The sequence below is a fragment of the Aquarana catesbeiana genome, linkage group LG10 (genome assembly GCF_042186555.1).
Source record: "Aquarana catesbeiana isolate 2022-GZ linkage group LG10, ASM4218655v1, whole genome shotgun sequence".
NCBI lineage: Eukaryota > Metazoa > Chordata > Amphibia > Anura > Ranidae > Aquarana > Aquarana catesbeiana.
In genome coordinates this window covers 90,170,384-90,195,357 of record NC_133333.1, presented here as the reverse complement: position 1 = coordinate 90,195,357, position 24,974 = coordinate 90,170,384, and the positions used below count along the sequence as shown (strand labels likewise).

General features: G+C 43.7%; 1 protein-coding gene across 1 annotated transcript; it reads right to left on the bottom strand.

Annotated features, from left to right (window-relative positions):
- On the bottom strand, positions 1 to 23,199 carry LOC141109849 (uncharacterized; the record flags this gene model as incomplete). The annotated part of the gene is made up of 3 exons (XM_073601106.1): positions 1 to 1,022; positions 18,815 to 18,932; positions 23,136 to 23,199. Coding segments are annotated over 3 exons (1,092 nt in total), but the record flags the coding sequence as incomplete, so codon positions are not given.
- Positions 23,200 to 24,974: the final 1,775 nt, after the last annotated feature.

The following is a 24,974-nucleotide window of genomic DNA, read 5'->3' as shown; positions in this document are numbered from 1 at the left end:
TTAATTTTAATCTTGCACTACACACACTTCAGAGGAAAAAGCTATTTCATTGGTTATATATGCTTTTAATACACATTTTGTTTCTTTGTTTGGAGATTTATTAAAGCAACATTTAACTATCACTCATGACACCACTCAGTAGGGTACTGTTAATAAAGTTGAGGATTTTTTCCTGGATATTTTTGTTTAGGATCTTTGTTGAATCTTGTACATCATACAGTCCTGTCTCCTTTTTTATGTTTTCTAATCCCTCTATGAGTGTCTTCTTGAGGGTTTCTCCATATAGCACAACCATGTCTTTAAACAGTGTAATCTTCTGGCTCATATCAGACAGGCAGGTATTTGTTGTCTTTATTACGTTACTAACATCTAAATATGTTTTTCCCAGTAATGAACTTTTAAAAAAGCCCACTTGCTCTTTTAGTTGGGATGCTGTGACAAAAATATTGGTCTGCATCTGGTCAACAAGTTTTTTTATTTGAAAACACATTAACTTGAATTTTTTTGTCAAGCTTTCCTGCATATCAGCTGTATAGGGAGACAAATGTTTAATGAAAACCAGAGACTGCTGTCTTAACTTCTCACTCACCCTTTCATTATATACATTTACATTAACCCTTACCTCTTCAAGATTTTCCAGAATTGCACCTTCAAGATTTTGTAAGTTCAGGGCCAATGACATCTGCATACTATCAATACTTGTTATCAACTGTGTGTTCAAGTCCACCGTTATACTTTCCAGCTTCTGACTAACTGCCAAGGTATTTTTTTCAACTTTAGCTTGTAAATTCTCAAAATAAAGGGAAAGTTTGATCAAAAGTTCTTCTGAGATCATGCTGAACAACCGGTTGACTTCTAATGTGGATGCTGACAAGGTGGTACTTAGCTGCTCCAGCTCATCTAGCATTGGTTGCTGGGCTTTGTCATAGGTCAGTTGTTTGTTGATGCTATCGGCAAAAGTGAAAAATGCTTTCTGTAGTTTTTCTTTGTCAAGACTTTTCATATTCTTCTCCAATAGATCACTAGTGAGTTTAAAAAGAAAATTTGTTAAATGAGAGTTCCTACATTTGAGTCTAGAGAAACAGGTTAGCAGGTGAACAGGGGGCATCAGCTTTCATAACTCTTAGCAATCCCTTATAATTTCAGTAGTAAATGAGAGCTACAAACAAATCCTACCCAGCCAAGAGAGCTGAAGGTGTGATATGGGAGTCCATATTAAAGCATATTTCAGCAGACATTCTCTAAATGCCACTTTTTATAACTATATCAACATTTCCAGACAGTCATGTTGACAATCCCGCAACCAATGTATTATTAAATAAAATGAAATCAGCATTTAATAGATCTCAAACATGATATTAATCTTATGCATATTCTCCTTAGATTTAATGTGTTTCATCCATTTTCTGGACAATATAGCATAGGCATGATTAGTCCCTGCTTGATTGTTTTTTTTCTTTAGGTAGTAATTTGTTATGAATGTAAACTTTACCATATCCAGACTTCTGGAATATGAATAGATTTTGGTTCTGGTCCTTAAAAAAAACATAAAACTATTCTTGCAATGGATGTAATGAAAAGTCAGCGCTAAATTATTTAGGGCAGCTTGCAGTAGGTCAGTATACAAAACTCAAAAGTGTAACACTAAGTAAAAGTGCAACGCCTGAAATGTAAACTATACCCTCCAGTAAGAATATTATATCACAAAAAAACAAAACAAATGTACCATCAGTACCCACTAATTAGAAACAATATATCACTATATCACAAAGCAATCTAATATATGAATAGTGAAAGCAAACAGAATAAAATATGTGTGACTAAAGTCCATTAGCAAAAATGGTGTTCACTTGTGTTAAAAACTTTCACCTTTTGAAAGGATCCATTATATCACTTGTGACTTACACCACTGCCACACTCACAGACTCCAAAGCTGCCAAAAGTAAGCAGCAAACAGCATGTTTGTAGCAAAAGGATTCCAGCCCCTTACGTATGGTCATCAAGCTTCATTTTTGCCTAGAAGTCACCTGGTAGTACCACCTTTTGCCAATGGAGACAGTCAACCCATGCTCATCTCATGGAGCCACACCAGGGGATCGTATATAGTGTAGTAATTTATTTACAATGCCTCAGTCTTCATACACAATGAATAAAAAGCACCCAGATGCCAAGGAAATAACATAAAGACATATACAAAGTGCACTTACAAAGATGGCCACCTGTTCCAAAACTGGAAGTGGCAGTGTGATATCAGCACACAGCTCCATCCATGCGCATTTCGTGTGACAGAACATCTTCAGGGGACGCTAGTATGTCAACGTCAAGAAGGTCATTCTTAGATAGCCTATTAAGGAATCATGTAAACCACTAGAGGAATGCCGTCCAGATTTACAGTGGGCATCATATTCCCAAAGATCAATTTACATCACACTGACCAGATTACGGTGGGGGCATTGTTATGTCATCAACAACCACAGCAGTCATATTTCCAAAGGCCAATGTGCATAGCAGTCATCACTTATAATGGGCACTATTATACATGTTTCCAAAGATCAAAATATATATCACCCATTAGCTTTATTGGGTGCCATTTTCTTGTGGTCCTCACCAACGGCAACCATATTAAAAGCGCAAATGTATATAACTTGCCATGAAAACAGGAGCTATTTACCTAGAGCTTACACTAAGTTATAGGTGCCTGCTATAAAAAGAAAGAAAAAATGTCAATGTTGTGCAAAAAAAAAAAAACCCCGCCATTTTCTTGTAGTACACAATGAGTGCCGCCATGATTACATAAATAAAATATGAATAAATATATTGAATAAAAATACAAATGTATACAAGAAAAATTCCATCATGAATTATAAAAATGCATTCAACAGGCTATTTAGAATAATGCAATTAAAAATTAAAAAAATAGATTTGGAGGGGTGTGTGGGATTTCCCTCTGCAATCTTTGATATCTTGAGAAATCATATGATCCAATATAAATTGGTACACAGAGCATATATTACGCCACATAGACTTAAAAAGATAAATCCTGTGTGCTTTTCGGAGTGTTGGCAATGTGGTGCGAATCAGGGGGATTTTACACATATTTTCTGGACTTGTCCTTATATAGCTATCTTTTGGGTGGAAGTGGTGGATCTATTGAACTCTATCACTTCTGTTCCCTTACAGGTTTCAATGTCTGTCTGTCTATTGGGCTTGGTAGAGACTATTCTTCTTGGAGTGTCTGAGCGAGTCTTTGCTAATATAATATTATTTTATGCAAGAAAAGCTATTGCGCTGCATTGAAAGAAATCTCGGTCCCCTACGCTTTCATATTGGAAACAATTGATAAATAATAATCTTCCATTGTATAGAGATTCTTACCTGAATAGGTCTTGTCCTAGTAAATATGGTAAAGCGTGGGCAAAGTGGCTGGACAAACCGTATACAGCATTGAATGTCCATGGGGGCCATTGTTAATAATATGTGCGTTCCCATATGAGAAATGTTTGGGGTCATTGGGAAAAAAGGAACTAATGTTTAAATGTTATTAATATGTACGTTTTTTGATTTAAATTTTTTTATTAAATCTTTTTGTTAAATTTCTTAGCAGACAAACAAAACAAAAAACAACAAGACATCATACACACTGGACCAAAAATATAATATACAATTTCAAAATCAAATATAACAATTAGTAATCCAATGGAGAGAGAAAAATGTTCATACTGCATACACCTGTTATCAATTAATATCAATGTCTACATTGAGACCTAGGGGTGTGGACAATTTCATGCTGTAGATCCAGCGAGTCTCCATTTTTTGATCTTCCTAGTCCAATTACACCCCCTCCAATGTGGCTTTAGCTTGTCAATGGCCATTTTGTTTCCGTTGGATCCCTATTATGATACTTTCTGAAATGTGCAGACAGATTATGGCTACGCAAGCTTTTTCTTATATCATACACATGTTCCCTCAACCTGTCCTTAACCACCCTAGTGGTTCTGTCTATGTATTGCATATTGCAGGGACATTGTAATAAATATACTACATATTTGGTATTGCACGTGATGAACTAGTTTACTTCATAATTCATCCCTGTACTAGTAGAGGTGAATGTGGTACATTTCCTCTTTGTAAACCCTTTCAAATAGTGCAATTATTGCATGGATAAAAACCTTTCATCTCTAATCTCTACTTTAGTAGGGGGTTCCAATACATTAGGGGCAATTTTATCCCTAAAATTGGGTGCTCTCTGGAAAATCACTTTTGGACGTGCTGGGAGGAAAATGCTGAGAATTGGATCCCTTTTTAAGATATTCCAATGTTTATTTATAATCCTCTTGACTTGTCCCCTGTTGGGTTGAAAAATGTGTAATAAAAGGGGGGGGGGGGGGGGTTTGGCTAGATAGTTCCCAGTATAATATGGCACCTCATCCCAATTATTTTATAGCAACAGTGGGGAATAGGTAGGGGGATTATAGCGGTGCCAGGATTTTAAATACTGTTTCATAACACACAAGTATTACAAATATAATATTTTATTAACAAACATATTAAAAAAGGGTATACAACAAAAAGTATACGCAGCAAGGGTGTACACAAACAAAGGGGGATATACAGAACCAGCATATACAGCAATACTGCAAGAATCAGCCAGTTGTGTGACGGCAGGTCTTGTTAACAGGTACTATGTTCCTACATATTTCGCCAACATTGGCTTACTCAGGGAAAGATGGTTATACCTGTATTAATTTCATGAGTTCGGTAACTCACAATGGGCGGACATACAGGGCAGTCTGTATCTTATTAAAAACATATAGCATAGCTATTGAAGAAATTAATTGGACCATGGAAATGCAATAGGTATAACACCGGCCGGTGTTCAAGGGCGCCCACACCCGCTGTCAGTTTAAACTAGCATAGCTCTGCTGTGTTCAGCATATCAACTTATACCTATTGCATTTCCATGGTCCAATTAATTTCTTCATTAGCTATGCTGGATCTATGGTAACAACTCATCTGTGACCCATCCAATTTTTCACATGATAATCAGCACACTGGGCGCCCTTATCTTCTCTTGTTTTTAGTAAGATACAGACTGCCCTTTTTTTTGCCCCCTGCAGCCACCCTATTTGCGACATAGGATCTTCGGTTCACTCCGGGGGACTGTATGTCCGCCCATTGTGAGTTACCGAACTCATTAAATTAATACAGGTATAACCATCTTTGCCTGAGGAAGCCAATGTTGGCGAAACATGTAGGAACAAGACCTGCCGTCACACAACTGCTGGTTCTTGCAGTATTGCTGTATATGCTGGTTCTGTATATACCCCTTTGTTTGTGTACACCCTTGCTCCGTATACTTTTTCTTGTATACCCTTTTTTAATATGTTTGTTAATAAAATATTATATTTTTAATACTTGTGTGTAATGAAACAGTATTTAAAATCCTGGCACCGCTATAATCCCCCTACCTATTCCCCACTGTTGCGTGTAATAAAAGGGTCATACCTGGATTCCTATCTCAGTATCCATTTAGTATTATCTACAGTGTCTCACAAAAGTGAGTACACCCCTCACATTTTTGTAAATATTTTTTATATCTTTTTATGTGACAACACTGAAGAAATTACACTTTGCTTACACTGTATAACAGTGTAAATTTTCTGTCCCCCTCAAAATAGCTCAACATACAGCCATTAATGTCTAAACCGCTGGACACAAAAGTGCGTACACCCTAATGCCCCGTACAAACGGTCGAATTTTCCGACGGAAATGTGTGATAGGACCTTGTTGTCGGAAATTCCGACCGTGTGTAGGCTCCATCACACATTTTCCATCGGATTTTCTGACACACAAAGTTTGAGTGCAGGCTATAAAATTTTCCGACAAAAAAATGGAGTTCACCAGAGCTTCACAGGTTGTTACTGGAGTCCTCTTCCACTCCTCAATGATGACATCACAGAGCTGGTGGATGTTAGAGAACTTGCTCCCCCCCCCCCTCTGTTTGAGGATGCCCCACAGATGGCCAATAGGGTTTAGGTCTGGAGACATACTTGGCCAGTCCATCACCTTTACCCTCAGCTTCTTTAGCAAGGCAATGGTCATCTTGGAGGTGTGTTTGGGGTCGTTATCGTTTTGGAATACTGCCCTGCAGCCCAGTCTCCTAAAGGGAGGGGATCATGCTCTGCTTCAGTATGTCACAGTACATGTTGGCATTCATGGTTCCCTCAATGAACTGTAGCTCCCCAGTGCTGGAAGCACTCATGCAGCCCCAGACCATGACACTACCACCAACATGCTTGACTGTAGGCAAGACACACTTGTCTTTGTACTCCTCACCTGGTTGCAACCACACACGCTTGACAGCATCTGAACCAAATAAGTTTATCTTGGTCTCATCAGATCACAGGACATGGTTCCAGTAATCCATGTCCTTAGTCTGCTTGTCTTCAGCAAATTGTTTGCGGGCTTTATTGTGCATCATCTTTAGAAGAGGCTTCTTCTGGGATGACAGCCTTGCAGACCAATGTGATGCAGTGTGCAGCGTATGGTCTAAGCACTGACTGGCCGACCTCCCACCCCTTCAACCTCTGTAGCAATGTTGGCAGAACTCATACGTCTATTTCCAAAAGACAACCTCTGGGTATGAGGCTGAGCAAGAGCACTCAACTTCTTTGGTCGACCATGGCGAGGCCTTTTCTGAGTGGAACCTGTCCTGGTAAACCACTGTATGGTCTTGGCCACCGTGCTGCAGCTCAGTTTCAGGGTCTTGGCGATCTTCTTATAGCTTAGGCCATCTTTATGTAGAGCAACAATTCTTTTTTTCAGGTCCTCAGAGAGTTCTTTGCCATGAGGTGCCATGTTGAGAGAGTGAGAGCGATAACACCAAATTTAACACACCTGCTCCCAATTCACAACTGAGACCTTGTAACACTAACGAGTCACATGACACTGGGGATAGAAAATGGCTATTTGATCCCAATTTGGACATTTTCACTTAGGGGTGTACTCACTTTTTTGCCAGCGGTTTAGACATTAATGGCTATGTGTTGAGTTATTTTGAGGGGACAGAAAATGTACACTGTTATACAAGCTGTACACTGACTACTTTACATTGTAGCTAAGTGTCTTTTCTTCAGTGTTGCTACATGAAAAGATATAACAAAATATTTACAAAAATGTGAGGAGTGTACTCACTTTTGTGAGATACTGTATCTGTTTTTCCCACTTGTTTAATCACCAGACTGAGCTCCTTTCCTCATCGCCCACGCAGCACTAAACAGGTGATTTGACTGTCTCCAGTGGCAAGAGGTGGTACTACCAGGCATCTTCTGTGCAATAATGGAGCTGGATGACCATGCCATTAGGGGGTGGAATCCCTTTAAAACAAATACGCTGCTTGCTGCTTACTTTTGGCAGTTTCGGAGTCGGTGAGTGCAGCAGTGGTATTGGTCACAAGTGGTGTTGTGGATAGTTTGATAGTTTGAGGAATAGTTTACATTTCAGGAACTGCACTTTTGCTTAGTGCTTGGTAAAGCCACTTTTATGATGGGTATTTGCAGGCTCTGATTTATTAGAGGTTTACAACACCCAGTTACGATCATAATACATTAGAGCCTCTGCTAGGGATATATGGAATGGCAATTGATGGGGCTTAATTAGAAGTTTTTTTAGGTTTTGTAGATCCATCCTAATAACTGTTTATTTAACATGATCTGTTTAAGCTGGTTGTTTTAGGTGATGGAGATTATATGAAATGTGTCAGCCCTCTGCCAGGCTCTACAGCTACAAGATTTTAATTCAATAGTTTTGTTGCTGACTTGGAAATTTTGGAGAGATAACGATGACATACATATGGGCTCCATACAAATGACCATTCTCTTCAGTCTGATTGAAATTCATCCGACTTCACTATTATCACAGCATTTACTTAACATTAAAAATTATATCTGATGCAAGTGCCACTTTAAGGTATTCTAGCCTGAAGAGCAATACTGTAAAGATCACCTTACGACAATAAGTTCCTTGTTCTCTTCCCTTGCCCTAACCTGTCAGATTTATTTGGTGCCCCAAAACCATCAATGAAGAGTTTTCCAGTAAAGTGATCATTCATCAGTGTAGCACCGATGGGGGGAGATCTTATGGAGAATCTTCACAATGAGATATTTATAATCACAGACATTGGGGTTGATTTAGTAAAGGAACAGAGACTGTTCACTTAACAAAATATATGTTCACTGAGCTTAGTAAATAACATGAAGCCGTGGTTACTTTAATCAACCATTTATTTGCTATCAAAAATCCTGCTTAATTACGGTACTTTTGCAAATGGTTAAATATTTAAAATGAACATCATCTTTTCTTTTTATGTTTATCGTCTTTTTCTGTTCAAAGTAAATCAACCCCACTGTATTTTTACACACATTATTTTATAGTGCCCAGTTCATTTTCATTAGGTTTTCTGTTTCCACTACAGTCAAAAGTAATTTTACCTAGCTTCTGCTCTTTCATCTAAGCTTGGTTAGAAGGAGTATTAAATTCAACTGTGTATATTCCTCTAAAGAGGAGATTGTCAGGATTTCGAGATATTTAAAGGTAGATACTTTTAATTGGTGAGGCATCTGGAAGAAGAGTGGTAGTAAGGGGATTGACAGTCATCAAGGCTGATTTATCCCAATTCATAACAAATCTGGAAAAAGATCCAAAGTGTGTAATTAGGGACATCAAAGACGTCAACGAGTGGCCCGTGTCACCCAGGAAGAGCAGTACATCATCTGCATATAAGGCAATTTTGTCCTTCCTGTTATCCCCTATGATAACGTTAATATCCAGAGATTATCTTATGGATGCTGCCAAGGGTTCAACAGTGAGTGCAAAAAGGAGTGGAGACAATGGGCTCCCTTGTCTCGGTCCATGATTGCTAAGAAAAAAAAAAAAAAAAAACTGGCCGCCCAAAGGCATGTAATGTCTCTGTCATGAAGATCCTGCCAGTAATCGTCGATCCAGACGCACGGGGACACGGCCACGGGTTCCACTGCGCATGCGCGCGCGTTCACGGGTGCTGTCACGCACGGGCACGTGCGCGCGCACTCCCGCCAGTGCTAGGCGGGCTATTTAAATGTCACACTCAATCCCCGCTGTCTGCTCTACAGCGTTCTGTGTGCCTTAACCTGATCTGACCTGTGTACTCTGCTATCTGACCCGGCTTCCTGTTAGACCATCCTGCTATCCGCCTGCACCAGACCCTCTTGGCTTGCCTGACCATCCCTCTGTGTTATCCCTGGTACCTCTGCTGCTCGACTGATACTGACCTCTGGCTTGTTTGACCATCTCTCTGTCTGATACCAGTATCCAGTCTGCTACCTGCTGCCTTGTTCCTGGTTCCAGTCCAGCGTTCCAGCCTACTACCTGCTGCCTTGTTCCTGGTTCCAGTCCAGCGTTCCAGGCTACTACCTGCTGTTTGTTCCTGGTTCCAGTCCAGCGTTCCAGCCTACTACCTGCCGAGTTGTTCCTGGTTCCAGTCCAGCGTTCCAGCCTACTACCTGCTGCCTTGTTCCTGGTTCCAGTCCAGCATTCCAGTCTACTACCTGCTGCCTTGTTCTTGGTTCCAGTCCAGCGTTCCAGGCTACTACCTGCTGCTTGTTCCTGGTTCCAGTGCAGCATTCCTGTCTACTACCTGCTGCCTTGTTCCTGGTTCCAGTCCAGCGTTCCAGGCTACTACCTGCTGCTTGTTCCTGGTTCCAGTCCAGCGTTCCAGTCTACTACCTGCTGCCTTGCTCCTGGTTCCAGTCCAGCTCTTCAGTCCTGCTTACTTACCTGCTTACTTACCTGCTGTGGTTCTGGGTCCTCTCTGCATTCCAGCCTCCTCTTCAGCTTCAGGTTCCAGAGGGTGCCACCACTCCTGAACTTCCGGTGACTGTTGATCCTGCCAGGCACCCATACCACTCCTCACTCCTGGGCCTTCTGTCTCCATTCCAGGGGAACAGGAGTGGGAGCTGTAAGGGAGGTCTTTCTCTGCACTTCAGGCTCAAAACCTACCAGGTACGTGACAGTAGCAGACAGCCATGTCTGAGCCTGAGCAGGGAACGTCTCCCATGGAGGAACTTTGTGCACACCTGGCAGGATTGACTGAAGCAGTCAAGAATCTACAGCAAGGATACACCAGGCTGGAGGAACAAGTGTTAACCTTGTCTAATCCCATTGGGGCCCAGGGAGTTCCTTCCGCTCCTGCTCCTTCAGTCGGGCCTTCCTCAACGGTGGTGATGCTCCCTCCAGAACCCAAGGTCCCGACGCCTGAACGTTTCTCCGGAAATCGCCTTAAATTCAGGGCTTTCCGCAACTCCTGTGAATTGTTCTTTGCTCTTCAGCCACGTACCTTTTCCCTGGAGGCTACCAAGGTGGGCTATGTAATCTCTCTGCTTTCTGGTGACCCCCAAACCTGGGCCCATCACCTCTTGGAGCAAAAGGACGTATCCCTGACTAATCTCTCCACCTTCTTTGACGCTTTGGGTCAGCTGTACGATGACCCCCAGCTGTCCGTGACTGCAGAAGCGGCTTTGCACACCCTTCAACAGGGTCGCAGGGCTGCAGAGGACTATGTGGCGGAGTTCAGAAAATGGAGTGCAGACACAAATTGGAATGATGCGGCTCTCCGCTATCAGTTTCGATTGGGACTTTCTGACTCTCTGAAGGATGAATTGGCCAGGGTGGGTACCCCACAGACTTTAAATGCACTGATCGATCTAACCATCCAGATCGATCGACGCCTAAGAGAACGTAGGACTGAGAGAGCTATGGGAACTTCTCGCCCAACTTGGGTTACCCCTAAAGTTCCTCATCATACGTCACCAGCACCACCTACCTCCACGTTTAACCCACCTGAGCCAATGCAATTAGGGGTCCTGTGGCCTTCTCTTACCCAGGAGGAACGACAACGTCGTCGAGTGAATAATCTGTGCCTGTATTGTGGGGAACCTGGGCACTATGTCAGGAACTGTCCCCTTAAACTCCGTAAGTGCCTATCCCTGTCCACTGACTATGTTGCACCTCTGGTTAAGAACACTACTCACCTTGCTCTCTCTATCCTGTTACAGCTTCCAGGAGAGACTCTGCAGATAACCGCCATTATTGACTCTGGAGCTTGCGGTTGATTCATGGACTCTCTTTTTGCTACCCAACACCGGATACCTTTGTTGCCTAAAGCCCATGGACTTTCCATCCATCTAGCTGATGGAACTGCCATTAAGTCTGGGCCTGTTACCCAAGAGACTGTTCCAATACCCGTCTCCATCTCCAATTCTCATCAAGAACTGCTACGCCTGGATATCATCGCCTCACCTCTGTTTCCCATAATCCTCGGCATGCCATGGTTACAGGCTCACAATCCTGACATTAATTGGATCACAGGTGAAGTTACCTTTTCTTCTCCATATTGCCAACAGTCTTGCAGATTTCAGAACGCTCAGGAGAACCCTACCTTGCTCTGCTTGGATACAGATCCTAGTCTACAACTCTCCATCCCTTCTGCCTATCATGATTTCTTAGATGTATTCAGCAAGCAGGGGGCAGAGGTCTTACCCCCTCACCGGGCCTATGACTGTCCTATCGAATTACTTTCCGGTGCTGAGATACCTTTTGGAAGAATATTTCCTTTGACTGAAGTAGAACAAGGGCTTTAAAACAATATATCGATGAGAATCAAAAGAAAGGCTTAATTCGTCCATCCACGTCTCCAGCAGGTGCAGGTATCTTCTTTGTACAGAAGAAAGACAAGACCCTCAGACCATGTGTAGATTACCGCGAGCTGAACAATATCACTGTAAAAAAACGTTACCCTCTTCCCCTGGTACCAGAATTGTTCCAAAGACTTGGGACAGCTACCATATTCACTAAGCTTGACCTCCGCAGAGCCTACAATTTAGTCCGTATTAGGGACGGAGACGAATGGAAGACCGCCTTTCGTACCCGTTATGAATATTTTGAGTACCTAGTGATGCCTTTCGGTCTGTGCAATGCCCCTGCTACATTCCAGTACTTCATCAATGATGTTTTACGAGACTTCCTAGATCTGTTTGTTATCGTCTATTTAGACGACATACTAATTTTTTCTTGTTCCCTTGAATCCCATTGCAGGCACGTCAGAAGTGTGTTGGCCCGGCTTCGACAATACGGTCTATATGCAAAAGCTGAGAAATGTGAATTTGAACAGGAAAGTATTCCATTTTTGGGGTTAATCATTTCCAGAAGAGGCATTAAGATGGACCCTCAAAAGGTCGCTGCAGTTCTAGATTGGCTAGTACCGAAAGATAAGAAGGGGATCCAGCGATTCGTTGGATTCGCTAATTTTTACCGTAAATTTATTAAGGGGTTCTCAGCCATTATCACACCCATCACACAGCTAACTAAACAAGGTACACGCTTCCACTGGTTTGCTGAGGCCCAAAAGGCTTTTGAGACTCTCAAGGGCCTTTTTACTTCCGCCTCTGTACTAAAGCATCCAGATTCCTCTCTGCCATTCGTACTAGAGGTGGACGCATCCGAAATTGCAGTAGGGGCAGTGTTGTCCCAAAGACAGGGAACTAAGGCCCTGTTATATCCTGTGGCCTTCTTCTCTCGTAAATTGTCCACGGCAGAGAGAAATTATGATGTAGGTGACAGAGAGTTGTTGGCAATCAAATCGGTGCTGGAGAAGTGGCGCTATCTGCTGGAGGGTGCCACTCATCCAGTCTTAATTTTTACAGATCATAAGAACCTGCAATATTTGAGATCTGCAAAAAGGTTGAAGCCACGTCAAGCCAGGTGGGCTCTCTTTTTCTCCAGGTTCTCCTTTCATGTCACTTACTGCCCTGGTTCCAAGATTACCAAACCTGATGCCCTATCCAGGATGTTTCACAAGTCCCAAGAGGTTTCCCCTCCGGACACCATTCTGTCCCCGGGGAATTTTCTTTTGCTTCAGGGAGACCTGCTTTCCCAGATTAAGCAGGCTTCCGCGGAGTTGGGATCTTCCATTAGGTCAGAACTCCAAGTTAAGGATGGGTTACTGTGGCACGAGAATAGGATCTTTATACCTGAAGAACTACGAGTTTCAGTACTAGAACTCTGTCATGACCATGCATTGGCTGGGCATTTTGGCGTGGCTAAGACTACTGATCTGGTACAGCGTACCTTTTGGTGGCCTCAGTTACACGAAGATTGTAGGAAATTTGTTGAATCCTGTACCACTTGTATCAGGAACAAGGGGCACAGGACCAAGGCATGGGGATTGCTAAAGCCATTACCTGTCCCAGATAGGCCTTGGAAAATGCTTTCTATAGACTTTATTGTGGAATTACCTCCGGCTGGGGGTTTCACCTCAATTTTTGTCATAGTAGACCAGTTGTCGAAAATGGCCCACTTTGTCCCAATGAAGGGCACCCCCTCAGCTACAGAAACGGCACAGGCATTCATTAAAGAAGTCATCAGGCTCCATGGGGTACCGGTTAATATCGTTTCAGATCGGGGGGTACAGTTTACCTCCCGATTCTGGAGGTCTCTGTGCAAAACATTGAAGATTGAACTCTCATTTTCATCTGCTTATCATCCCCAGACTAATGGGCAAACAGAGAGAACAAACCAGACTCTTGAACAATATTTACGCTGTTTTTCTTCTTTTGCCCAAGATGATTGGATTTCTGTTCTCCCATTGGCTGAATTCGCCTACAACAATTCTATTCATTCCGCTATCAAACAAACTCCATTTTTTGCAAATTATGGTTTCCACCCTTCATTTTTGCCTAATTCTCTTCCAGAGTGCACAGTACCCGCAGTTCAGGAGAGGTTGGACTTCTTTACTTCCAACAACCAAGTTTTGCAGGAGACCATGACCAGGACCCAGGAGTATAATAAGGCAACTTTCGATAAGAAGAGACGAGGTGAGCTGTTACTTACACCCGGGGACCAGGTATGGTTATCTACAGTAAATCTCAGGATGGCTTGCCCGTCAAAGAAATTGGGTCCCAAGTTTCTTGGACCATTTCCTGTCAAGCGAAGAATTAATGAGGTGGCATACGAACTTGAACTTCCGGATTCACTAAAAGTGCATCCAGTATTTCATGTGTCCCTGCTCAGACCCTCTGTTTCTAATCCATTTCCAGGCCGAAGTACGGATCCTCCTGATCCAATTTTGGTAGATGGGGAGGAGGAATTCGAGATGGAGGCTATCATGGACCATAGGAGAAGAGGTAACCAAAATCAATTTCTCATAAAATGGAGGGGGTTCGGCCCAGAAGAAAATTCTTGGGAACCTGAGGATAATATTCATGCTGAAAATCTGTTGCAATCTTTTAAAAGCCCATCCGGAGAAATTTCTTCAAAGGGGCATCTGGAGGCTGCCCCTTGGGGGGGGGCAATGTCATGAAGATCCTGCCAGTAATCGGCGATCCAGACGCACGGGGACAAGGCCACCGGTTCCACTGCGCATGCGCGTGCGTTCACGGGTGCTGTCACGCACGGACACGCGCGCGCGCACTCCCGCTAGTGCTAGGCGGGCTATTTAAACCGGCCTGTCACACTCAATCCCCGCTGTCTGCTCTACAGCGTTCCGTGTGCCTTAACCTGATCTGACCTGTGTACTCTGCTATCTGACCCGGCTTCCTGTTAGACCATCCTGCTATCCGCCTGCACCAGACCCTCTTGGCTTGCCTGACCATCCCTCTGTGTTATCCCTGGTACCTCTGCTGCTCGACCGATACCGACCTCTGGCTTGTTTGACCATCTCTCTGTCTGATACCAGTATCCAGTCTGCTACCTGCTGCCTTGTTCCTGGTTCCAGTCCAGCGTTCCAGCCTACTACCTGCTGCCTTGTTCCTGGTTCCAGTCCAGCGTTCCAGGCTACTACCTGCTGTTTGTTTCTGGTTCCAGTCCAGCGTTCCAGCCTACTACCTGCCGCCTTGTTCCTGGTTCCAGTCCAGCGTTCCAGCCTACTACCTGCTGCCTTGTTCCTGTTTCCAGTCCAGCGTTCCAGTCTACTACCTGCTGCCTTGTTCCTGGTTCCAGTCCAGCGTTCCAGGCTACTACCTGCTGCTTGTTCCTGGTTCCAGTGCAGCGTTCCAGTCTACTACCTGCTGCCTTGTTCCTGGTTCCAGTCCAGCGTTCCAGGCTACTACCTGGTGCTTGTTCCTGGTTCCAGTCCAGCGTTCCAGTCTACTACCTGCTGCCTTGTTCCTGGTTCCAGTCCAGCTCTTCAGTCCTGCTTACTTACCTGCTTACTTAACTGCTGTGGTTCCGGGTCCTCTCTGCATTCCAGCCTCCTCTTCAGCTTCAGGTTCCAGAGGGTGCCACCACTCCTGAACTTCCGGTGATTGTTGATCCTGCCAGGCACCCATACCACTCCTCACTCCTGGGCCTTCTGTCTCCATTCCAGGGGAACAGGAGTGGGAGCTGTAAGGGAGGTCTTTCTCTGCACTTCAGGCTCAAAACCTACCAGGTACGTGACAGTCTCCCACAAGTAGTCCCACTCCATGCTATTGAACACCTTGGCAGTGTCCAATGACAATATAGCCCTATGCCCTGAGTTATTAGCATGAATTTTAATATTTAGAAACAGTCTGCAAAGATTTTTTGCTGTAGATTTAGTGGATGAAACCTAACTGATCCTTGTGTATCTGCTTCTGATGTTGCTAATCTGTGTATAAGTATCCTCGCCAACAATTTATTATTGAATGTAAGTAGAGATATTAGGCGATAATCTGGGAGCAGTGTTTTTTTTTAAATATTGGAAGAACTATAGTTATTGTGTCATTGATACAAAGCTGTACCTAGTAATTCTGCTAGGCCTCATTCAACATTTCAAAGAACTCAGGCAGAAGTATGCGCTCAAACATTTTATATTTCCACTGGCAAACTGTCAACTCCCGTTGCCTTGTTATTAGGTGTTGCCACTACTGCCACCATAAATTCCTCCAAGGTTAGGGGTGAATTCAGAAGGTTTCTATCTGAATCTGTGAGACAGGGCAAATGTAAAGATGCATTAAAATTCTTAAGTGTTGTAGGTATATGTTTGTAAAGGTTTTGGTAAATAGATTGAAAATTTGCCTGAATATCTAGGAGGTCATGAGAAACTGTTCCCTCGGATGTCAAGATAACACTAACAAAAGATGGAAGTCTTTGGGAATTAGCAAGGACTGCTAACAGGTTGCCGGTAATTTCCCCCTCTTCATAACAGCTGTGTAAAAAAATCTACATTTTTACATTTTTGCAATAGACATATGTTTTTAAGGTTTCCGTGTCTCTCTCTAATTTAGAGAATTAGCTGCAGAGGGATTACCTACAGTGGGGACGGAAAGTACATTTTTCACTCTTTGTTATATTGCAGCCATTTGCTAAAATCATTTAAATTCATTTTTTTTCCTTATTAATGTACACACAGCACCCCATATTGACAGAAAAACACAGAATTTTTGACATTTTTGCAGATTTATTAAAAAAGAAAAACTGAAATATCACATGGTCCTAAGTATTCAGACCCTTTGCTCAGTATTTAGTAGAAACACCCTTTTGATCTAATACAGCCATGAGTCTTTTTGGGAAAGATGCAACAAGTTTTTCACACCTGGATTTGGGGATCCTCTGCCATTCCTCCTTGCAGATCCTCTCCAGTTCTGTCAGGTTGGATGGTAAACATTGGTGGACAGCCATTTTTAGGTCTCTCCAGAGATGCTCAATTGGTTTTAAGTCAGGGCTCTGGCTGGGCCATTCAAGAACAGTCACGGAGTTGTTGTGAAGCCACTCCTTCGTTATTTTAGCTGTGTGCTTAGGGTCAGTGTCTTGTTGGAAGGTAAACCTTCGGCCCAGTCTGAAGTCCTGAGCACTCTGGAGAAGGTTTTCATCCAGGATATCCCTGTACTTGGCCGCATTCATCTTTCCCTCGATTACAACCAGTCGTCCTGTCCCTGTGGCTGAAAAACACTTCCACAGCATGATGCTGCCACCACCATGCTTCACTGTTGGGACTGTATTGGACAGGTGATGAGCAGTGCCTGGTTTTCTCCACACATACCGCTTATGCCCCGCACACACGGTCGGACTTTGTTCAACTTTCTCCCATCTCCCAACTGCATCTCTGGAGCTCAGCCACAGTGATCTTTGGGTTCTTTTTTACCTCTCTCACCAAGGCTCTTCTCCCCCGATAGATCAGTTTGGCCAGACGGCCAGCTCTAGGAAGCGTTCTGGTCGTCCCAAACATCTTCCATTTAAGGATTATGGAGGCCACTGTGCTCTTAGCAACCTTAAGTGCAGCTGAATTTTTTTTGTAACCTTGGCAGGATCTGTGCCTTGCCACAATTCTGTCTGAGCTTTTCAGGCAGTTCCTTTGACCTCATGATTCTCATTTGCTCTGACATGCACTGTGAGCTGTAAGGTCTTATATAGACAGGTGTGTGGCTTTCCTAATCAAGTCCAATTAGTATAATCAAACACAGCTGGACTCAAATGAAGGTGTAGAACCATCTCAAGGAGGATCAGAAGAAATGGATAGCACCTGAGTTAAATATATGAGTGTCACAGCAAAGGGTCTGAATACTTAGCCTCGGTTCACACCAGAGGCGGCACAACTTGCAGGTCGCCTCACCGAGGCGACCTGCACACGACTGCCGGGGCGACTTGCAAAACGACTTCTGTATAGAAGTCTATGCAAGTCGCCCCAAGTCGCCCCCAAAGTCGTACAGGAACCTGTTTCTAAGTCGGAGCGACTTGCGTCGCTCCGATTAGAACGGTTCCATTGTACTGAACGGGACGCTACAAGTCGTCCCAGTGTGAACCGAGGCTAAGGACCATGTGATATTTCAGTTTTCCTTTTTTAATAAATCTGCAAAAATGTCAACAATTCAGTGTTTTTCTGTCAATATGGGGTGCTGTGTGTACATTAATGAGGAAAAAAATGAACTTAAATGATTTTAGCAAATGGCTGCAATATAACAAAGATTGAAAAATTTAAGGGGGTCTGAATACTTTCCGTCCCCACTGTATATAATTGGATTCCACCCTCAGCACCTCATCCATCAAAGATCTCTCCCATTCTCCCTTGGGTGGATATGTGCAAATTTCTTACATAAAGACACGGATGAGCAAGTTTGGGATGGAGAAACTTGACTGGCCCTGCACAATGTGAGTCCTGACCTCAACCTGATAGAACACCTCTGGGATGAATTAGAGCGGAGACTGCAAGCCAGGCCTTCTCGTCCACATCAGTGCCTGACCTCACAAATGCGCTTCTGGAAGAATGGTCAAACATTCCCATAGACACACTCCTAAACCTTGTGGACACCCTTCCCAGAAGAGTTGAAGCTGTTATAGCTGCAAAGGGTGGGCCAACTCCATATTGAACCCTACAGACTAAGACCGTTTATGTGCGTGTAAAAGCAGGCATCCCAATACTTTTGGTAATATATTGTGTGTGTGTGTGTGTGTGTGTGTGTATATATATATATATATATATATATATATATATGGGCTATTGTTTGTTTAGCTACAGTAGTAAGGGTATAGATAAATGATTGGTTGCAAAGAATATTTTAACTTTTTTTTTTTCAATAGGGCTCTACTCGCTGGCTGCGGAAGTCAAATGTTTATTTTCTAAAAACAAGAAAAAATGCATAGGCAGCCAGGATAGCTCCATTTGTGTGAAATTGTGCTGAATAGGTTTAAATTCACTATCACAGAATTAGTAAATGGGTGCAAGTCCAGGAACCATTATTTAGAGCAAAAGTTACAGGTACTTTGCTTTGTGACAAATTCTCTTTTAGCTTTTCTCTAACCCATCAAAGAAATAGTACCAGCTTACCTCACTTGGTTGCTGAAGTCAGACACTGAGGCGCTGTTCTTGGTAGCCGTGATCACTTTCACAGCGTAGTCCAGGAATGCACTTGCCAAATTTTTACTGGTAGCTTCGACCTTTGAGCCTAAGATGAAGAGTGATTATTATTACAAATAAAGAAAACAATTTCTAAATAGCCTCCTTACAGTATACTGAAATTTGATTAACTGCCTTAAGTTACCGTAAAATTGTCACTGAGACAGAAAGTGAATGAAAATCTCCATTGGTTGCACAGAATGCAATAAAAAGACTTAGAAACTCTGTTAACTTTTTATTGCTGTTTGTTGTTGCAGATGTCCACTTACTTCCTCTGCTAATACATTTTCTGAACTTATCTTTATTCATTCTTTGTAACTGCCATTCATGCACAGTACAACACCTTCAGGAGAGAAGCATTTTGTTTGGCCCTGTTAGAGATTTTACCTTACTTCCTGTTGTTGTGGCAACTTTAAAAGCGAGTGATAAAAAACGAAAATTCTTCTAATCCATCTCTTTCATAATGATATTTATGTGGAGCCCTAGGAATCCTCTAGAGCAGCATTTCTCAAACTTTTTAACATGGCTAAACCTTTAAATTACTTTCCAGGCTCAAGGAACTCTTGTTAATAATACTATATCAAAAGTTCACAATACATTAGTTTGATGGTCACTTAAAGGGGTTGTAAAGGTAATTTTATTTTTTTTAAAAAATAACTAACATGTCATACTTACCTTCACTCTGTAGCTCGTTCTGCACAGAGTGGCCCCGAACCTGCTCTTCTGGGGTCCCTCGATGGCTGTTTCAGCTCCTCCCCGCAAGAAATAACCACCTTAATGCGAGCTCCCTCGCATGGTGGTTAGTTGTTGCGGGCGCGCTCCCGTGATACAGCCGGCGGCTATAGCCGCTCGCTGTATCACTCGGCCCCGCCCCCCGGCGCGCCGCATCATCGGATGTGATTGACAGCAGCGCGAGCCAATGGCTGCGCTGCTTTCAATCCATCCCCTGCAGCCAATCAGCGACCAGGCTGAGCTGCAATAGAGATGACGAGAACGAGCAGCGGAGATTCGAGGCGTCAGGTAAGTAAAACGGGGGGGCTGGGGGCGACGGTATTGTCAAAAGTTTTTTCACCTTAATGCATATAATGCATTAAGGTGAAAAAATTTTTACCTTTACAACCCCTTTAAAAGACTGTTCCTTACATTTGTTGTCATTGGGAAGATTCCCCCCTTAAAGACAGCTAAAAAGATCATTGATGATAGTTGTTACTTATCTGAGAGGCAGAAGATGCTCATTGCTCAAGGAACAACTTGCAACTTCTGGAGGAACCTTAGGGTTCCATAGAACCCTGTTTGAGAAAGGCAGTGTTAGAGATTGCTATGGGTTCCTTGAGGAGTTAAGGAGTGAGCAATTGTGGACTGACTTGCCACCTGATAGTGCCTGCATGGTTTAAAGGAGAAGTATGGGAAAAAATGTTTCCCATAATCATACTTACCTAGGTGGATGCAGCATCGGTCCGATGCTACATCTGTCCCCCGCCCCCTCTGCACTGAGAACCGAGCCATCGAACACTGCGGATGGCTCGGATCTCTCGGCTCCCCAAGCACAGAGCTGCTGCCTATCAGTCAGCAGCTCTCCTGCTCTGTTCCTTTACGCTCATTGGAGCTCTGAGCTGTGGATGAGAGTGGAGCGGCCTTCTCAGTGGCTCAGAGGCTGAGACGGCCATCAGTCAAGGCACCTGGTTGATCCAGACTTCATTGTCGTGATGATGCAGGACCTGGACTGATTCCAGTGCCGTCAGCAGAGAGCAGACTTTAGAGCACTCTCTGCTGAAAACGGGTCACAGGAGTGCAAAACGAATTGCACTCCTGTGACCCTTAGGAGAAGCCCACCCAAACAAGCTCAGGTTGGACTTCTCCTTTAAGGACTATGTCGCAGAGCCGGTATTCTGGGACCAGTGGGGCCTATCCCTTAGATCAGTAAAAACTGATGATCTTTTTAGCTGTCCCTAAGACTGATGTGTGTTGCTGTTGGAGAGTTTCCCTAACTTCCTGGCTGGTAAAACATCAGCAGGGCAGGAAGCAGTGGCGGCTGGTGCTCTATTTTTTTTTTTGGGGGCGGGGCGGCAAACAAACCACCCAATCCCCCTCCCCCATTTGTTCGATCGGTCAGTCAAATCCAAAACCCCCCGTCTCTTGGTCGATTGGTCAGTCAAACCCCCCCATCCCCCCTCACGCTCACCCGTCTGTCCGCTCATCAGCCCCGCACTTACTTCCCCCTGCGTCTCCTCCTCAGTGCCTTCCCCCCTGCTCCCGGCCAATACAATCGCTTCTCCTCTTGGCCAATACCACTTCCTAATTGGTCGGGAGGAGAAGCAGGAAGACAATAGTGAATATTTTTTTCACTATTGTCACACAGCTGGGTGGGCTCAGGGCGCAGTGCTCTGCGCCCCAAGCCCACCCTTTTTTGAAGCCAATTAGAGCCTCAGGCTCTAATCACGTGCTTAAAAAAAAAAAACACTGAAATCCATGCGTCCGGTGCCCTGCATGTAAATCAGAGTTAGGACGCATGGATTAGAGCCGCTGCCACTGGCAGGAAGTGAAGTTGCATCCCTAACTAGTTCTAAACCTTCCCCACTTTAGCCAAAACTAAGACAAATATTTTGGCTCAACTTACATTTTAAAGTATTGGTGCATAGTTGCCAACAGTCCCGATTTTCCTGGGACAATCCCGATTTTGGGACCCTCGTCCCGGATGGAGGGTGTCCCGAATCGGGATTTTCCATAAGGAGAATCGGGAATGTTTTTTTTTTGTTTTGGAGCAGCTGGCTCCAGCAAAATGGCGGCCGGCGCCGCCGCTCTATCTTCCCCCTAGTAACATGCTTGTGTAGTGGAGAGAGGAAGGGGGCTCGATCCGTGCAGCCAATGAAGCGGCTGCACGGCCCCTCCCCTCTCCACTGAAGGAGAAGACAATGCGACGGCGCGGCGTGTCTTGCCGAAACTAAGTTCCCCTGCCCCGTACTGCGCAAGCGCTGCGCCTGCGCAGTACAGGGGGGTCCATATTTGCCGAGGGGAACTTTCTCGGCAGGCAGAACACCGGCCGGCCGCACCTGCACTGAAGGGGGGTGAGCGGGGGGTGAGGGGGGTCTGCAATTATTGAGGGGGGGGCTGCATTGAGGGGGGGTGGCTGCACTAATTGAGGGGGCTGCATTGATTGGGGGGGTCTGCACTTATAGATGGGGGGCTGCATTGAGGGGGGGTGGCTGCACTAATTGAGGGGGGCTGCATTGAGGGGGGGGTCTGCACTTATAGAGGGGGGCTGCATTGAGGGGGGGTCTGCACTTATAGAGGGGGGGTCTGCACTTATAGAGGGGGGCTGCATTGAGGGGGGGTCTGCACTTATAGAGAGGGGCTGCACTAATAGAGGGGGGCTGCACTAATAGAGGGGGCTGCACTAATAGAGGGGGGCTGCACTAATAGAGGGGGGGGCTGCACTAATAGAGGGGGGGCTGCACTAATAGAGGGGGGGTCTGCACTGATGGAGGGGGTCTGCACTGATGGAGGGGGTCTGCACTGATGGAGGGGGTCTGCACTGAGGGGGTCTATACAGACTCTGCCGGGGGCACCTGATGCAAGGACAAACTCTGCCGGGGGCACCTGATCGCAGGCGACGTGGCTAGTGACACGCTCAGGGATCCCACTGATTCGGCATTATGGTGAGTTGAATGATTTAATTTTATATTACAATGTAATAATAGAAATAATGCGCTTCAATCATCCTGACACCATAACAACCATGGTGCCGGGATGATTGAAGCGTTAACACCTGGCGTTTGGAGTATCTTTATCTGCTGATTGTTAAACTTTATAGAATACACATATTTCTATTGTGCAGGATCTGGGGTTGCTGTCCCGTCATTCCCCCTCTCCCCCTCTCCTTCTCCCCCTTTCCCTCTCCATCCCTCATTCATCTCAGACTCTAACCACACCCTCTTGAGCCACGCCCATTTACGCCACGCCCACTTGTACGCGTAAGCCACGCCCATTTTTCGCCGCCGCGCGTTTTGCGCGCCGCACTTGCCTTTTTTTTTTGCTAGGTCACGCCTACAAACGAATGCCACGCCCCCTAATTATTGCAAGGCTCCGCCTACAGCCAAAAAAGTGTCCCACATATTTTTTTTGCAATGTTGGCAACTATGTTGGTGTAATATTGCCAATGAAATGCATCAAACGCAAACACTAATTTAATTTAAAAAATGTTAAAGGGATATTGTTTTTTCTCTAGTGCTTCTTGTATCTCTTGCTTACTGACCTGTGATGGTAAACACAAGTGTGACAGCGATCATTTTCACCAACATCTTCACTGTAAAATCTGCAGAGCAAAATATGAGTACATGTAAAAATCATTGTCAGTAGCATGAATATGTATATTATAAAGTTAAAGAGCTGGGAGCCTGGGGACTGCAGATAATGTTGCAGTGCACTGTATTGCAGTATAACAGGCATTGGCAGAATATGTGGAAACATCTTACTTTATCTGGTTACTGAACATTGCTTCACAAGAAAGATCTTCTCCTAAATATTATTACAGAATGTTCCTCATTTTACTTTAATACAGAGCTCTTTATAGAATAGCTAACCTTTACAGTGGATTTGAATAACTAAGGGGTCTCCAAACTATGGACCTCCAGTTGTTCAGGAACTACAATTCCCATCACGCCTAGTCATGTCTGTGAATGTCAGAGTTTTACAATGCCTCATGGGATGTGTAGTTCTGCAACAGCTGGAGGGCCATAGTTTGGAGATCCCTTAAAGGAATAGAGACTGTTCATATCACAAAGTGAATGTTTACTGAGATTTTCTTGTTCTTGCAAAATTCTTGTTTTTTTTTTGCTTCCTTCATAAATGATTGAAAATTCAAAATGATCACAGGTTCACCTTCCAGTATTTGCCCTTATTCGCTCTACTGAACAGCCTCTTCTACATTAGTAAATCAACTCCACTATCACTTCTATTGCAGACAAAGAAGCTGAAGAAGAAATAGTAGATAGGTAAAGTTACTGCTTGAGTTAAAGCCTTAATAAAACCAAAATGTAATATAGTTCAGCTTACCAATCCTTAGATGTGGTGGCTACATCATTTTTGTTTTTTAAGCTTTTTTTCCTCTCTGCTTTAACCTTATGATCTGACCATTAACACACCTCCTATATTAGGCTGGATTCACACCTGTGCATTTTAGTGCTTTTTGCATTTTGCAGATTTGCACTACAGTCCATTTAACATGGTTTCCTATGGAACTCGTTCTGTAGTGCAAATCTGCAAAATGCAAAAAGCACTAAAAAATGCATAGATGTGAATCCAGCCTTAGGGTGTCTACATTCAGGATGAAGAGGCAACAGAGACACCTTTGGACAAGAGCATTGTCAGTCAGGGGAGGGAGGGGGTGTTGGGTATACTAGCAGATCTAGATACACTAACAAATTCAAGCCAAACTCCAGTTCACATTTTTTAAGCAGTAACAGCAGCAATTTTGTTCCTTATGGTATAAAAGTTTTACATAAATAAAAAACAAAACAAACAAACTGATCATTGTAAGCACCCCTTTCACTGTTAAAAGGTTTGTCTCAACTATATAACTGCTACATCTGCAGGACAGCTTGTTCTTTTGAAAAACAACAGACTTACTGGCAGAATCACTAGGTGAAAATAAAGGAAGGGAAGTCTAAAATGAATACAGACATTACTTGTAAGAATTGGTAAGCTACAATATAATTAATGTTTGCTTTTGGGTTTAACACCACTTTAATCACTGCATGGCTTTCCAAACAAGGTCACTATACACACAAATTGAACTGCTATTATCTAAAATTTCAGTTGTAAGGTAGAAATGTTTGCCATGTAACCACATAATAAATTAATAGCAAATTGAATGTACAACGTAAAAGGTTTCAAACACACCAATACCATCTATTCTGCTACTCCCATGTTTGCTTTTAGTAATAGGTATGATAAAAATTTCTTACCTAATATCTCTATTTATCCTTCCAAATAATCTTTCAGTGTGAACATATTGGTGATTATATATACTGTTATATATATTAGGCCAGCCCCATTGTCTACATGTGTTTCAAGCTAGCTACCTGAAACTCAG